Source organism: Perca fluviatilis, chromosome 3 (genome assembly GCF_010015445.1).
Source record: "Perca fluviatilis chromosome 3, GENO_Pfluv_1.0, whole genome shotgun sequence".
Lineage (NCBI taxonomy): Eukaryota > Metazoa > Chordata > Actinopteri > Perciformes > Percidae > Perca > Perca fluviatilis.
This window is the reverse complement of record NC_053114.1, coordinates 7005800-7023950: the sequence shown is the minus strand read 5'-3', so window position 1 is coordinate 7023950 and position 18151 is coordinate 7005800. Positions and strand designations below refer to the sequence as shown.

General features: G+C 41.3%; 1 protein-coding gene across 2 annotated transcripts; it reads left to right on the top strand.

The window, feature by feature from the left end:
- Positions 1–778: 778 nt before the first annotated feature.
- LOC120556367 (histone-binding protein RBBP7) lies at positions 779–18109 on the top strand. 2 transcript variants are annotated; one of them, XM_039795923.1, is made up of 12 exons: positions 779–960; positions 1640–1784; positions 8234–8379; positions 11306–11479; positions 11591–11706; positions 13143–13303; positions 13664–13790; positions 13876–13953; positions 14502–14578; positions 16310–16367; positions 16808–16918; positions 17054–18109. In XM_039795923.1, the coding sequence occupies exons 1-12, from the start codon at positions 945–947 to the stop codon at positions 17123–17125; spliced, it is 1281 nt and encodes a 426-aa protein (XP_039651857.1). In that variant the 5' UTR covers positions 779–944; the 3' UTR covers positions 17126–18109. The 2 variants fall into 2 exon arrangements, with proteins under 2 accessions (XP_039651857.1, XP_039651856.1); XM_039795922.1 differs by having other exon boundaries at positions 11303–11479.
- The last annotated feature ends 42 nt before the right edge of the window (positions 18110–18151 follow it).

Sequence of the window (18151 nt, the reverse complement as noted above, 5' to 3'; positions counted from 1 at the left end):
TTTTGCATTTTCAAGGTTTGTAATTTACTGTAAACTGTTTTTGCTGTTTATGGACGAGACTTTTACAAAATAAACTCATTGGAATGCATTGTGAGGCTGTAATGCTCATTACACACCACAATACAAAATTGTTGCATCTGTAAAAATAAAGGATACACAAATCCTTTTAAAGATCCTTACCACTTAAAAAAAGATTTCCTGAGGGTGGTGCCACAGGAGCTATGTTGTTACCTTCATCAAATCAGCTGTACTTTGTTAGCATGCTAACATTAGAATGCTAGCTGATGTCTTTCTGGACTTTTCACTGAACTTCCTATTGACTTATCACCACATAACAGTATCTACTATTTCCCCTGAACATAAATGATATAATGCCGTACACTGTGCTTTGTATACATTATATAGTATTGCATTACAGTAGTCATTACAGCCCAAATTATACGTTGTGATACACTTCTGTTTAATAGGCTACTTTCAATTTGCACATTTCGCACTTGCATTGTGTATTCTGCCCATGTAATTTATTCTTATATTTTTCTAAACCCATGAATCAAAATGGCTTAGCCAACATTGTATTTGATATATCATTATATACTTGAATGTTTATAATCATAATATATTTTTTAGAGGTGGTGGGATCCGAGTGTGGTGTGAAGGCTCAATGTTGGAGCAGGGCCAAGTTGTCTGCGCAGGCGCAGTCCCTTCTCCATCAATGCGCACTCCGCGCGCAGTATTGTTCCTCGTTGGTATGCGCGCATTGACGCATGCGTGATAGGTAATTGAGTAATTCGGCGCTGAAAAGGAAGGAGGCAGGATCCTACTTTTGTAGCGGTACAACCAACCAAAGCGTCAGTACTAGCTAGGGCAACAGCAGTATTAACTAAAACGGCGTCTACCTAGTTACTTTGCTTTCGAGCATCGTGACAAAGCGCAGAGTTTGGAACATGGCTGATAAAGAGGGTAGGTTTACCAGAACTAACGTTAACGTTACCTATCGTATAAAACGGTGGCCCGTTTTCCTCGTGCATTAACGTTACCGCTTTGTGTGCGCTCTGCCATGGGTGCTAGCATGACATGCTAGCTTAGTAAAGTCCTATCAAGAGGCTTGTTGTCGGTTGTGTGCTGCTCTCGGTTGAACGTTTCTTTAAGAACATCATGCCACACCTCTACTCTTTAACTTCGGTGTAACGTTAACGTTACACCCAATGCACCAAATGGCACTTATTTTAACTTAATAAATTGTTTGCATGTTGTGACGCTGCAAAAGCCGAAATACGCCGTGACGTTAGTTAGAAATAGTGAAGATGGTTTATAATACAGAATACCTTTTCAGCTATGATTCTTGAATTTCTTTCGTCATTCTCTTATCACAGCTTATCGTTAATGTAACATTAAAGTAAGCTAGCATTAAACTGTAGTGATATGTTAAATGGAGTATGGTGTAAGACTGCGTTTGTTAACGGTTCCTTGAGCCAGCCCCTGGCTGAACCACCAACGTAACTAACGTTATGTCTAAATCCGCTTTCCTCGAGGAAATGCATAAATCTACGTGGGGGAAAGAAAATACATTGCTACAATGGCAATAGCTGCTACTATTTGCTGTTATACCTGTATCTCATACCATGTTGTTCTGCTAAAGTGTATGACGATGCTGTGGAAGAAAGGGTCATCAATGAAGAGTACAAGATTTGGAAGAAAAACACACCTTTTCTGTATGACCTGGTGATGACTCATGCGCTGGAGTGGCCCAGCCTTACTGTCCAGTGGCTTCCAGATGTCAGCAGGTATTTCCATGGTCTCCATCTTACTGCTCATACAACGTGGTTTAAATTCCAACAACAGGTGTCTGTCAAGCTGCTTTTTACAGCCAGTCAATGCCCTGTGCTGTGTGCCACTTTCCACCACCTGCAGACTGGACAGTTCCCCAGCTCTTAACTGTGGGTCTTTTTTTCCGGCAACCTCTTTTTCTTCAAACTGCGCATCAAAGTAGAGCTGGGAGATATGGAGAAAATCAAATATGATATTTTTGGCCAAATGCATCAATGTGGATATTGCGGTGATATTGTAGGGTTGACTATTGGTGCTTTTCACAAAACATTTACACAATGATATTGTTTTTGATAAATAATCATCAGTAATGTGGATTTAAAGTGATGGTTCAGAGTAATTTCACCCTAGGGTCCTTTGCACCATGACCTCGAGCCAAACACCCCCCCAGAAGCTTTTTTCAGCTGGGTCGAACATTGGGAGAGTTGGCGTAGAGTAGCGTTATCAGCTGAATAGCTTAGCGCAGGGGCTAATGGACCCACGTTTGTATCTCGTAAATGACCCCACTAATGATGCCCGAAATGATACCAAACTTCTACACTAGTACAAATAGGTTATGCACTCATAAAATTATGGATTGGAAAGTTTGTAAGTACACCAGAAGTTTATGTAAATAACACTTGCATGTTTGCGTCTCGTCGCTGCTGCTGCTGTTGCTACTGAGTGCTTAGAGCAGTCTACAAATTACAACACCGAAAAGAGATACAACAAAAATATTTATTAATTTAATGATTAAATAAGGCAATGTCTCCAAACTTACCTCAATTATAACTTGTCTCCTGCTAGTTATACTACAGCACTTTTTGTTGTATCTCTTTTCGGTGTTGTAATTTGTAGACGTCCATAAGCACTCATCTTACTGCCTGCAGCAGCAACAACAATAGCAGAGAACAGAAGCCAGCAGGCAAGTGTTATTTACATAAACTTCTGGTGTACTTACAAACTTTCCAATCCATCGTTTTATGAGTGCATAACCTATTTGTACTAGTGTAGAAGTTTGGTATCATTTCGGGCATTATTAGTGGGGTCATTTACGAGATACAAACCTGGGTCCATTAGCCCCTGTGCGATGCTATTCAGCTGATAACTCTACTCTACGCTAACTCTCCCAATGTTCGACCCAGCTGAAAAAAGCTTCTGGGGGGGTGTTTGGCTCGAGGTCATGGTGCAAAGGACCCTAGGGTGAAATTAGAAAATGGTTAGTTCAGAAAATGGCATCACTTTACTGTAATGTAGCCTTTAAAACCAGGAAAAGACAGCAAGTGTCGTATTACGATATCCAAAATTTAATAGAATATCTAACCTCATATATCGATGTCGATGTCATATCGATGTATTGCCCAGCCTTGCATCAAAGCCAACGTCTGGTCAAAACAAGTTGGACAGACATAGCTCAGTGTGTCTATTAAATCTCCTCCCACTCTCTGTGATAACCTATATTGTGTTTTTATAACAGCAGAACTCACTTAACTTAATTGTGTGTATATTTTTCTGTGGTCAGGCAACAGAAGTACACAGAAGTATGAAATGGTGAATTTATTTTATTTTTTATCTCCGCTTACATACTACGCAGCAGTCATTCCCAAGGTTCTGCGTTGCCGTGCTGATCACATCGTTATTTTATGATCATGACATTGTCTGACAAAATAAACCTACAGTAAATACTAGTGATGGCGAGATGAAGCCTCATGAAGCATTGAAGCTTTCCAGCAGAGTGGTTTGCAAAAAGGATTTATTTCCTCGAGGCTTTATTTGCTCACAATACCACCAGTTGGTCAAAGAGTGTACAACAGGCAGATATATTACAGATGATCTAGTGATCTGTGATACACTGTATCAGATGATTTTTGACTGTAAAGAAAAAAAAATATTCCACCTAATCCATTTATAATATGGTGTGTATTTTCTTTTGGTATAATATAATCAACATAACTGTGTAGTAAACGGATTTCCTTGAGAGGAATGCGGCGAACAACCGTGTGGATATCAACCCTTTTGGTCGTAATATAGTAATTGCAGGAGGGGCAATAAAGTAGGCTATTCTAAAACTGGAAAGCGGCGGTGGTTTAACTGGGCAGAGGTTGGTGAATGTGCTCATCTAGATCCCAGATGTGTAATAAACCAGTCACGTGGTACGGCCGGGAAGCGAGGCTTCAGATGCCATCAATGACGTCATTTGTCTAAAACGATACAAGCCTCGATACGCGCTTCACGGAAAACTTCGGGGATTTCTCGACGAGGTCTTCCAAGCCTTGGCACAGAACGTAACATCACTAGTAAATGCAGCTTAATTCCGACAACAACTAGGCTTTGTGATTGGCTATATTGATATTTAAAAAGAGTGACCACAAGAGATGATAAAAAAAAAATGCCACACAGCCCTCACTGGGAATGTCTTTCATGATTTTGGAAAAGCAGAGCAAAATTGAATTTTGGGTGAGAAACACGCTGGCCTAGTGAAACAGTGTAAGAAAATACTGGGGAAGGAAGTTAACATAACAACATAACCAGAGGCCTGTACTACGAAGCAAGATCAGCATGGCCTGGATTTCTTTCAGTAATCCGGCTTCACTAACCCTAACAACTGCGTTCCCCGGATAACCAGTGTCACGAAGGTGGTTATCAACAAGTTCAATCAACCCAGGTTTGTCCAATCTAGAGATGCGCGCGTTCACATAAAAGAGGCGGTGTTTGCGCACCACGACCAATCCCAAACATCTACCAGAGCCGCATATTTTAAACGAAGAGCAAACTATAATTGTACATAAATATGAAGAACACAGATATTTTACAGGGAAAACGCAATACAGTCGCTGCTTCCTAAAACAGGAAGGAAAGCTGGCAAAAAAAATTTGCTGACGCTGTAGATGCATAAATTACTCGTATCAATATCACTTCCCTACGGAGCCCCATCAGTCAGGACCAAGATCTGACCATAATTACACTTGTGCTTTTCATAAACTGTCGTTGCTTTAGCTTGTTATTGCAGTTGCAACCCTGGCAGTGGGAAGCCATCGTGAGAGCAAATAAAACCTATAAAAACATAATTCAAACCGATGTGAGCATTGGCGACACACGGCTCAAGACGCCGACAAATAGCCGATATGTAATTCCCTCCCATTAAAATATATATATTTCATAAAAATACTCATCAGGGAATGTTAACGGGGTTGTCAGTCTCTAAATGTTTTAACTTTCATATGCGTCTCTCTCTCTCTCTCTCTCTCTCTCTCTCTCTCTCTCTCTCTCTCTCTCTCTCTCTCTCTCTCTGCACCGAGCTCCGCCTGATCTTCTTTAAGAACGATGACGCCGTTATCAATCAAGTATTGATTGGTCTGTAGGCGGTGCTTTAACACTGGTTGATCTCTGATCTCCAACTTAACCTGCTCCCGACCATGTTAGGTGTTCAGCATGAGTTACCACGGCGATTGAACCCGATAACAACTAATCCACCTTCGTAGTACAGAAAATCCTGGATTGAGCCTGAAGTTAGCTCGTTAACGCCAAATCCTGCTTCGTAGTACAGGCCTCTGGTCTCCCATTTCAGGTCTGTTTGTGGGATTGTGTGTCTGTTCACTGACACACAAACCAGCCTCGATACTGTGATACCCAAAACTGGCAAGAGAGAGTATGGTGGCTGAGAGAGCTCAACACATGACAACCTGAGAAAACACAAGCTGATAGACGAACACAAGCAAATTTTTTTATTTTTTAGTTGCGATGACGCTCTCCCAGCCGCTGTAGAAAAGAGCACACGGCAGAGTGGCTGAGCATAAAAACCTAAGCACTTTATTTGGTCGGTGTTTCAAACAGATGGAGAAACCATTCAGCAGCCATCAGGTAGCGGCCTCACAGATGTCATGTAGTGATGCACCGAAATGAAAATTCTTGGCCGAAACCGAAAACCGAAAAAAGAGGAAACCAAGACCGAAAACCGAAACTAAAACACCGAAAGAAATTAAGCCAATTATTAGTACCATTGCATTTATGGCTATGACTGTGTATTAACTTTACTAAAATCAAGGCATTGCAATTGTATAAATTAATATTAAAGTTTAATTAAAAAAATATCTAGCAGAAATATGGCTACAATCTGATAGTCACATACAGTATACAGTAGCCTAAGAACAGAATAGCTTACCTATTGTTATTATTATTATTATTATTATTATTATTAATTGAGGCACTTTCGTGCAGGATTTCACTGAACATATCAGACAACGAGGGTGCATGCCCCTCATCTGGTGCAGCGAGACAAGTTTTTTTTCCGCGCTCTGATCTCCTGCGCTGGGCGCTGCTCGCGGCCGCTCCGTCTCGTCTCCACGCGGGTTCTCCGCTCCATCGCGCCTGGATCATTTCCGGCACCCTGCTTTATTTCCGCATCCAAGTAATGGTCTTTATAACGCGGATCAAGTACAGTCGCGATGAAGTGCAGAGGATCCGAACAGATCTCACTGAAACGTGTGCTGACAGACTCTAAGGGCGTACCTTTCATTGTTTTCACTCCGTAGTCCGTGTGAACCTCTTTGCTTAGGAGACGCTTTGCAGGTGGAACGGATCGGGTACTGACACACGTGCAGGTCGCGTTTTCTGTTTGCGTCATCACAACATTTTCGGCCGTATTGTTTCGGTGATAAAGGTATTTCGGCCCTTTTGGGCCATTTTCGGCCGAAAATGTTCGGTGGCCGAATATTCGGTGCATCCCTAATGTCATGTACTGCTAAATGCTGAAATGGGTTTGTCCACAGTGACAGGATCTGTAAGACGTAGTAAATATCCTGAAGAGATTGTCTCTCTCGAGGCTTTGAAGCAGCGGACGCTCACCGGGCGGAGATGAGGCGCCGCCAGGTTAGGGTTGGGTACGGAAACTTCCTACGCAACCGGTAGGAATCGGACAGGATTAGAATGCAAATTTCGGTTCCACTTAATGTGTCAACTGTCACTCCGGGAAAAAATATCACACTTTCTTTGAAGTCTACCGTTAGCTAGCTACCGTGAATGTTAATATATTGTTAAATTTAAATAATTTTCAATTTTAAAAAAACTATAAAAGAGCCTTTCTTTGATGTCATTTTTCAGTTTTTCAAGAATCTGTTTAGGAATTGCAATCATTTTAAAAGTACCGGTTCGGCATCGGAATCGTAAAAATCCAACCGATACCCAATACGGGTGCACGATTCAGAAAATGTCCCGATTCGGTATCGATTTTATTTATTTTTTTAGGCTCACGATTCGATTCAAAATCGATTTTCGATTCAAAAATGATTTACAGTATGTAAATGTAGTTACTTTTTTCACCCATGTGATTGCAGTAGACATTGATTGATTGATTGATTGATTGATTGATTGATTGATTGATTGATTGATTTTTGGAATTCTATTAATCAAAACACCCCTAATACCCAACCCTATGCCAAATGCGTAAATTATTTGTTTTAATATTTTTGGAGTATTGCAATATTTGCTGTTAGAGTATCCAGTTAAACATGGTTTTAAATTATATAAACTCATCAACTGTAATTTGACTTTAGCGTGCTGGGACTGGCATAAGCAAGGCGCATCTCTAAATGTGAGCGTGCAGTAGGGCTTGGCAATATATCGATATTGTGATATGAGACTAGATATCGTCTTAGATGTTGGATATCATGATATGACATAAGTGTCGTCTATTCCTGGTTTTAAAGGCTGCATTACAGTAAAGTGATGTACTTTTCTGAACTTACCAGACTGTTCTAGCTGTTCTATTATTTGCCTTTTCCTCACTTAGACATTATGTCCACATTACTAAAATCTAAGTGTGAAGATATTTTGTTAGAGCACCAATTGTCAAGCCTAGAATATTGCCTCGATATCGAGGTATTTGGTCAAGAATATCGTGATATCTGATTTTCTCGATATTGCCCAGCCCTAGCGTGCAGACTGTCTCTGTACATTCATCTTGAAAAACTGGATATTGATATTATACGGTATGGAAAGCTTTTGGTGCCAATTACAATTGGCAGTGATAGGTCCATATATCCTGTCTGGCTCTTATCAGCTATGGATGCTTCTGTCTATATTATTTTAGCATTTGAGACAGCTAGAAAATTCAAATGGACACTCCTATCTGTCTGTGTGACTGGCATTACCAAATAGCAAGAATACAAAGAGATTCATTGAAGGCCAAAACTTTTTTTATACTTTGATATTCTTTGCTGTATAAAAGCGTATTGTCGTTCTATTTTCCTTTTTACTAACTGCAGTCTTCAACAGTTTTGGAATGTTTTGTAAAAACTTTGAAGAATCACATTTGCCTTCCTACCTTGTTTCCATTGCAAAAGCCCCGCACTTAAAACTGAAAGGCAAAGCTACATTTGCTACAGAGTATAGATTCAAATCCTGTCCTCTTATGTGGAACTCTGCACAGGCCCGAGGGGAAGGACTACGCAGTACACCGGCTGGTGTTAGGGACCCATACGTCCGATGAGCAGAACCACCTGGTGATTGCCAGCGTCCAGGTACCAAATGATGACGCCCAGTTTGACGCCTCGCACTACGACAGCGAGAAAGGAGGTAAATACACCACACGTCATCCTGCAGGAGAACTTTTCCCATCCGAACAGTTGTTGGTTACCACTATACATGTCTTTGTAAGGTCAGGGGAGTAGGTGTACATTTGCAATACAAACAAGTGGACAATGTCATATTTTAACATTTATTGATTCTCACCATACTGTACATAGTGTGCATTGCCTCCCTCATAAAATGTTTGTAGAAGCACCAACTATAGCTGTTTGTCATGAGAGTTTTGTAGAGCTGCAACTTATTATTATTTTCATTGTCAATTATTTTCTCGATTTAATGGATTAGTTTGGTCTCTAAAATGTCAGACACTGGTGAAAAATGTGGATCAGTGTTTCCCAAAGCCCAAGATGGCGTCCTCAAATGTCTCGTTTTGTCCACAGCTCAAAGATATTCAGTTTACTGTCACAGAAGAGAGAAGAAACTAGAAACTATTCACATTTAACAAGCTGGAATCAGAGAACTTTGACTCGTTTTCGTAAAAAGTGACTCAAACCGGTTAATCGATTATCAAAATAGTTGCGATTAATTTTATAGTTGACAATTAAGTAGGGCTGCACAATTAATCAAATTTTAATCACGATCACGATTTTGGCTTCCCATGATCAAATTTGCGTGATCGAGCGATATTTAAATGCGTCATTGCGTTCATAGAACGCTCCTTATCAAAGTTTTTGCAAAGCCAATCTAGCGCTCCATAAACCACTGTCTGATCACGTGCCTCCATGAGCCAATCAGAGTTGTTCCCTGCACGGTGCAGCTTAGTTTCTAGATGTAGACAGTCACAGAGGACAGAGTAACGTGAGGAAAATTCCACATAAGGTAGCAGTCGGTCATCATAAGTCGGTCGCAACATTTTGTCCCGTCTGTTTTGTTTTTCAGACGACAGCAGTGACCAGTGCTTGTTTGTGTCTTTTAGCTCATAGCTTTAGCAGCAGACTGTTGGACCTCCCGCTGTTGGAATCCTCTACAGTGAAATACAGTCACACTTCACCGTTTAGCTGTCAGCATTTTAGCCGTGTTTAATACAGTTACTACTGTAGCTAACGTTACCTGCTGTGTAACGTGTTATTAGTGCTTACTAGCGTGACATGCAGCGATGTTTATGTTGCCTCTAACGTGGGTTTCGGAGCATCAGAGCGCAACGCAGACATGTAAGTGGCAGTGTAATGAGCCACCGAAATCCGCGTTGCTATTTCGTCCGGTAGCACCATATACTGGGCACCACATGCGCTGTTAATGTGAACAGAAAATTGCGTTGCCTGTATCTTTCATGGCAAATGTTCATGTGTGGAAAGCAGTCGCACAACAGCTGAAATGGCATACTCCTTCACAGTATCCTTAAATAAAGGAGGAATGTAGCACAATATGGATGTATTAGCAGGATTGTAGCACAATATGGATGTAAAAGCGGTTATAATTAGCCTATGTGACAATAAAATTAGTTTTGGTTAAAATCAACAAATAATCGTGATAATTAATCATGATCTCAATATTGATCAAAATAATCGTGATTATCATTTTGGCCATAATCGTGCAGCCCTACAATTAAGCGATTAATCGCTGCAGCTCAGTTCGTTGTCAGAAGCTGGTTTAAATACCCGCGTCCCGTTTCTGTCAATCTTTATGCTGAAACTGTGTTGTTCTGTCTTCCAGCAGGTATGTTGATGGGTGCCCAGCTGTGTGCAGGTGTGCTGAAGGCTCACTGCTCCTTTGGCGTGTTGCCGGAGGTTGTATTAGTATGAACAATTTTAAGGTACAGTCCAGTCCGAGTCTAAAGCTCAATACACACAAAAAAAATCTAGGGGTAAAGTAATAGTTTACTACATGTTTGTTTGTTTCTGGGTTTTCTTATTTTTGAATTTAGTTTGTCCTGCTGTTAAAGTGTGCCTGAGCACAGCCGCAGTCACCTTCGCTCAGAAACCAACTGTCACACTGCTTACCAGCTTTAGTACATTAACACATAATGGCTTTCTTTAATCAGCCGGTGCTGATTTGGGCAAGCAGCAGCACCTTATACTACAGTGGACGTTTATGTGCACTGGCCACAGTAGCTGTTTAATACAACACTTTCCAGGCAAAGCGACTCTGCCAACATCCTATAAAATATAGAGATGCTCTGCTATTACTAGAATTTCAGGACCAATAACTATAACCAATAATTATCTGTTCGTTGTGGCCAGTACCGATGTTACCTGCCAACATGAATCTTACAAATGCATCTTAACAAGTTTATCTTTCTAGCACGCCAATGTTTAGAGAGCCCCCACTTTCCCTACGATAGAGAATATATGTAATTGTATTGTTTCAATAACCTTAATTTCTTATTTATCGGCCAGTAATGTATCAGCCACCAATATTGTGCATTAGGGATGTAACGATGCATCGTGAATCGGTTAAAAATCGATAACCGGTTGAGAAGAAAAAAAATTTATCGAGATGCAATTCATAAACGGCCTAGGGGAGTTATTTACGCTTGATTTCACTAGTTTGACTACAGGCGTCACTCACTGCGTGTTCTTAGTTTATTTATTTGAAGAGATTTCTTTCTATTTTAGTTATTTTGATGTGGGGTTTGTTTTAAAAATCGAATTATACATTTTTGTTATTTAAGATAAAATACAATTTCAGTGTCCATTTTGATAAGAGGACACATCTGTTTTGCACAGTTTATATAAATGAAGGAATATTTTTCAGTCATTTGTCTGCAGCTCGTTTTGCTAAAAAAGATCCTGAGAAAAACGAATGTTGAACTTAAAATTGTATCGACTTGTGAGTTGAGTGTATCGTTACCATGCATACTGTGCATCCCTCGTAGTAAAATAGACTATCCAACCGAGCAAGGTTTGACCTGCAGTTGTCAAGTGTCCATTTCCTGCATTGGCTGCACTACAGTCTGATTGTATCCTCCTGTCAGAGTTTGGCGGATTTGGCTCAGTAAGTGGGAAGATTGAGATCGAGATTAAAATCAACCACGAGGGAGAGGTCAACCGAGCCCGCTACATGCCCCAGAACCACTGCATTATCGCCACCAAGACCCCCACCTCTGACGTGCTGGTCTTCGACTACAATAAGCACCCGACTAAGCCAGGTTGGGTCACTGCTGCGCTGATACACCAATGATTACACGCACCAGAATACACTTAGCGCCAGTGAGTCACACATCATGAAGGTGAATACAGTGTGTATTTGTGTGTTTCAGATCCCAGCGGGGAGTGCAGTCCTGACTTGCGCCTGAAAGGCCACCAAAAAGAAGGCTATGGCCTTTCCTGGAATCCCAACCTCAGCGGCAATTTGCTCAGCGCCTCCGACGACCATGTAAGTGACTGGAACTGAAAGCGTTTCCCTTTAGTTAATGTGAGAGAGAGAGCTGCAGGTAGGATTCAGACCCGGGCCGCTGCAAAGGCCTCAGCCTACATGGGGCTTACTGGGTGAGCTAGAGGCCGCTCCCTGGAACTAAAAGCTAACCGAGCCTTCATTTACTGGTTATCCAGTCCAGATAAGCGAATGTGCCCGAAAGAAGGCTCCAAAGTAAAGCTGGGCGATATGAAATAAATCAAATATCACGATATTTTTGACTAAATACATCAATGTCGATATTGTAGGGGTTGACTTTTGGTGCTTTCACAAAATATTAACACAATAAGATTTTAGATAAATAATCACCAATAACGTTACTGTAATGCAGCCTTTAAAACTAGGAAAAGACAACACTTGTGTCATATTACGATATCCAAAATTTAAGTTGATATCTAGCCTCATAAATCAATGTTGATATAATATCGATGTATTGCCCAGCCTTAGTCCAAAGGTTTGTTTAGACTGAAAGCAGTGTGTATTTTAAAGGACAAATCCGGCGCAAAATGAACCTAGGGGTTAATAACAATTGTGTACCGAGTTCGACCGTTCTCTGGTGTTTTTATGCTAATCGAATGTGACCAGTTTTATCGCAAACTCCTAATTAGCTTATAATGCTAGTCGTCGAGGAAAGGGTAAAGTAAAAAAAAAAAGAAGCTATTTCTTAAACACTAACAAGGCTCAAAGTAGCACCACACTTCCACGGTAGCATGAGGGTGCCTACATGTAAACTGAAGCATTGAGAACTTTGTAAGTGTACAGACATTTTGTTAAAAAGATAATTTAGAAAGACAGTACTTTTCATGTATACAGACGGGCGCCATCTTGGGAAAGCAGTCAAGACCAGTCGAACGACGAACGCCGTGCAACCAGTAACATAGCTCAAGCACGTCGTTCGACTGGCCGTGACTGTTGATGGTGCCCGCCTGTATACGTGAACGGTACTGTCTTTCTAATCTGTCTTTAATAAACTGTCTATATGCTTACAAAGTTGTCAATGCTTCGGTACACGTGTTATTAACCCCTAGGTTCATTTTGCGCCGGATATGTCCTTTTTTAGAGACTTGCATACACATTTGATGGAAAAGGCGCTAGTGGATTTGATAAACACCACTGGTGTTCAGTTTCATCTTCTGTTGACTGTTCATTGCTGCGCCCTCGAACCATTGAGGACTTCTTGGAAAGAACTTGTGATGACAAATTGTGGGTATGCCTAATGATGCAGCACTTTGCCATCTTATAACAAAAAATAAATAATAAAAAAAATCTATTCAATCAAAACACTTCATATGTCCCCGGTGGGCAATTTACAAAGACACGTAGAGTAGTACAGTAACACAGTGTGTATAAAACTTTTGAAAAATCTGTTAATTGATTGTGCTGCCATTTCTCTCCAGACCATCTGTCTATGGGACATCGGGGCAGGCCCAAAGGAAGGGAAGATTGTGGATGCCAAGACCATCTTCACCGGCCACACAGCGGTGGTGGAAGATGTTTCCTGGCATTTGCTCCACGAATCGCTGTTTGGCTCAGTGGCTGACGACCAGAAACTCATGATGTAAGTTGCCGATGCAAATAGGTAGTCTGTTGTCTGGTTTTGTGAATGGAGACAAGATATTCATCAAGTTAAAACTGCTCCATTTGTAGGGCTGCACAATATGAGGAAAATATGCGATAACTTAGATAAGCAGATGTTAAAATGTACTCAGTTCTGCATTTTTGCTACTTTCAGTATTCTGCTGAAATAAATTGCTTGTTGAAAATCAAATCAAAGGAAATCATTTACAACATTCTTTTATTGAACAAATTGAACATTGAATTGAATATTTATTTATTTTATTTATAAAAGACAAGACATTACAGTACAACGTACACATTCACTCACATACTAACTTCCCCCAACCTCCCCCTCCACCAGATGGGACACTCGGTCCAACACCACGTCCAAAGCCAGCCACGCAGTCGAAGCACACACTGCTGAGGTCAACTGTCTCAGCTTCAACCCCTACAGCGAGTTCATTCTCGCCACTGGTTCTGCTGATAAGGTAGAAAAGAAGAAATACACCCTGGACTGAAATTACATACACTGGATTAACTATTTTAATTCAGGGCCCGTTTTGTTTCTCTCAGACTGTTGCACTGTGGGATCTAAGGAACCTCAAACTGAAGCTCCACTCCTTTGAGTCCCACAAAGATGAAATTTTCCAGGTAAGAACTTCCAAATGTATTTATGTAGTTAGTATTAAACTTTAATTACTGCCAGTAAGTGAAGAGAAGCATGAAAACTAATTGCTACTGTGCCTTGTTCTGCACCAGGCCATGGTGACGCACATAAATGATATAATGTTGTTCATTCAAATGACACAAGCACTCTATGAAATCAAAGTTAAGCTGTAGCTTGCTTGACCAGAACAGATCCGTCTCCTCAACACAAATATGCTGCCGTTGAACAGAAATGGTGTACTACTGAGTTTTTCTTTTTCTAGGGCAACGGCAGCATTTAAATTACAATTTATTAAACATTATTAATGAAGCAAACCCCTGTTTATTGTGTGTGGATATATCGATAAAATGATGAGCCTCGTAGCGTAACACGGAGCACTCCAACAGTCGTTGCCCTGCCAAAGGTATGAACATATGCTGAAACTGTTTTCTGAATTGCTAACGAGCCTGAGGAGAGTTTTTACGAGAAAGTCCATGCTGCTATATGAGCGCTACATTTTGACCTGCCAGTGACCAACTGTCCAATTCATTAGGTACAATGGTCTCCACACAACGAAACCATCCTGGCCTCCAGCGGCACCGACCGGCGTCTCAACGTCTGGGACCTCAGGTGAAAACTCTCCACCATGCATCATAATCCATGTCTTCAATGTCTCCGGGGTCTCCTGCCAGTTGGAAGTGGTGGGGAGACCTCCAAAGGAGGGGCGACCCGCAGGCTTCCTGATCACATACCCCAGCCACCTCAACTCAATAAATGATAACTACGGGAAATTACAATTTAAATATAGTGCAGCCTTAAAGGCCAATAAAGGATAACATTAAGGCATCGTACTAACTATTATTAATACAAGAATATATTCACCATACAATGTTACTTGTATTACTAGGGGGCTGTTGGTATCAGTGTAGACCAAGCTGCAGCTGTTGAACAATAGATATATTCAATATGCCAGTAGGAGTCCGTTTTCAAGGATTATCACATTGGCTTCAACAGTACAGAACTATGTCGGGAGCAAGTGAGTAGAGGCTGGCCAATACTGAAAACAAAAATCTTCCTTTTTAATAGCACTCGACCTGCAGTACATAGAGACTGAGTGCATCGTGTCATACTCTGGAAGCCACCTCCACCAGAGAGGAAAACAATCGGCGCCACGATAGGCAACTAAGGGCTGAAATGCTAACAAAGTACCTGTAGCTAACTTAAAAAAATCTGATTTAAGCATGTCAAAGGATTATTTTAGCAACCCTTGTTTACCAGAGCGGAAAAGTTAGCTGTTAGCAAGCTAATGTTAGCTATGTGTTAAAGTGCCCATATTATGCTCATTTTCAGATTCATATTTGTATTTTGAGGTTGTACCAGAATAGGCTTACATGGTTTAATTTTCAAAAAACGCCATATTTTTGTTGTACTGCACATTGCAGCAGCTCCTCTTTTCACCCTATGTGTTGAGCTCTGTTTTAGCTACAGAGTGACTCATCTCACTTCTATCCTATCTTTGTTGGGAGTCGCACATGCACAGTAGCTAGGTACTGGGCTACTAGCTAGAAGCTAACGCTGCTAGCGGTTAGCCACCTTGTTCTCATTGGCAAAACGCTGCTACAACACACACAAGTTCACCCTAATCTACAAAAGCAATTGTATAGAACTACTTACATGTCCCTCGTCTGCAGGTATTCAACGCAAAGTTGGAAGTGCGCCCTCGTTTAGAAGAAGTCTCCCGGCTAATCCTGTCTTGTACTGACCGAAGCTGGAGAAACGGCTAGCTGATGTGGTAGTAGCTAAAGTGGTTAGCACACATCAAATTTTTCAGCCGATGACGTAGAAAGCGTGCCGATTTTGACCAGCTCACCCGGAGACTGAAGGCAGGATACATTCAGAAACCGTATCTCACTCAAAACAGCATGGATGATTTTTTTTTTTTCTTCAAGTTTGTATGCGTGTGGTACCAGAGACACAAAATAACACCACAAATCCCAGAAAGTGTTTTTACTTTTTTATAATATGGGCACTTTAACAAGCTATGGCACCTTCAGACATAATACTGCATAGCTTTCTGATTTATCCACATTCCACTATAACACAAGTTGGCTACTGTGTACAAAATGCTTTAGTTTAACTTACAGAAATATAGTTAGCTTAAAACTGACATTTGGATATGTCGCCACAAAGCAGCTTTTAGACATTTTTCTGTTGCTTGCTATCAGGCGGAATTGATGAGGAGACACCTTCACACAATAAAAGTAAATGGAGTTGTTTTCCCCTCCAGTGGTGGGCGGGACTTAAATATGCTCTGTCTCTATTGAGGAGTAACTACGTTTTTGTTGGATGTTCTTTTTCTAGTAAAATCGGGGAGGAGCAGTCGGCAGAAGATGCTGAGGATGGCCCACCAGAGCTGCTGGTAAGCGATATCCTATAATCAAGATAACTGATTTTTTATTTTTTTTTAAATCACAAGTTTTATCAAGATATGATATTAATTCTTTGGACACAGAAAAGATATTTGCTGATATCACAAAGTCTGCCATGATATGATTCTGATTCAGTTCATCTGCCTGTAACATGAGGCGGTATAAGTCCATTTCACCCAATCGGTTCCATTTATATCGACTCAAAAAAAGAGAACATATTTACCACTTTATTTCTGAGCTCTTCTCTTAAAAAAAAAAAAAAAAACTATTCTTTTTAATAAAAAAAATAATATAAAGTCGGAATTTTTAAATAATGGCACATCTTAAAGATGTGTATCAATAGCTTACCTGTTTACGTCTGGCTGTCGTATCAAAGTGCCTGTCTCTAATGTCCACCTTTTTTATATATTTATTTTTTTCTCCCCATCAGTTCATCCACGGCGGCCACACAGCCAAGATCTCTGACTTCTCCTGGAACCCCAATGAACCCTGGGTCATCTGCTCGGTGTCGGAGGACAACATCATGCAAGTCTGGCAGATGGTGAGTGCAACTGCCGTCCGTCTGTCCACACCGAGTTTTTCTTTTTGGGATTACGATAGCTTCAGTCCCTCCCCCCACGCACGGGCAGAACATCCGAACCCAGCCAAAGTTATTAACCTCCTGTTCTCCTCCCAGGCGGAGAACATCTACAACGACGAGGAGCCAGACAACACCCCTGCATCAGAGCTGGAGGCTCAGGGATCATAACCCAGCTCTGCGCCCGTCTCTCCAGGCACGACCCCACGACACCCCCACCGCACCAACCTCTAACCCCTAACCCTGCCCTATTCCCTGAGCTCCCAGACCCCGCCCAGCCTGTCGTTTCCCTCTCTGGCTAATCGAGTGCACAAGGAAAGAGTCTGCTCCACGTGAACGAACCATGTGGAGGGTTCGAGACGGCACGGACTCCACCCTGGCTAACCGACGGCTGGATGATTCAGGCTCAGCTTGCTCCCACTTCACCACGGCCCCAAGTTCCCCAGAAGCCCTTGGAGTAGGATAGGAGTCGCTCAGGTGGTAATATCTCCAGTGTTTGGGGAATGGGATTGGGAGACTCTTAAGAGCAGAAAAAAAAAAAACCTTTTTTAGGTGCAAAGTCAGCGTAAGCTATCATTAACACGAGTTACATCAGTTCATTTCCAAGGGCTTACGCAAGGAAAACAAACGTGTCATTTTACATTTGGACTAACTAGTAGCCAAGAAAACCACTAGCTAGTAGGCTTCCCCTCAAGACACAAATAAGTAAGGAAACCCGCGCGGTAAGAGACTGATCTGAGCACTGAAATGCTTTTTTTTTTTTTTTTTTTTGGAAAACCTGATCTACACCTGTCCAAACTTTGATTGGCTAAGAGCTAACCGCGATGGTCATGTCCAGGGGCGCTTTATTCCTACTTTGGTTTCCCACCTGTCGAGCACTTGCGGCTGTTAATTTGTTACCTAATATCGCACTTAGCTGACACCTCCTGGCTGTCCTTTTTGAAGAAACATTCCCTGCTGCGTTTGCCTCCTGTTAAATACGCTAAGGTACAGAAACTCTTCAGTGTTTGGTTTAGTGAACGGTGTGGAACTAAATTAGTGCACTTGAGGGAAACGCACATCTTTTCCCTCTCCTCTGTTGTTACATAATTCGAAATTGCCTTGTTTTGTTTCCTGCACCACAAATTGCAATAAAACTTTTATAACTTTTCAAAAGGTAAGTTTGTTATTTATGAAAGTTAAACAATTTCTAAAAAC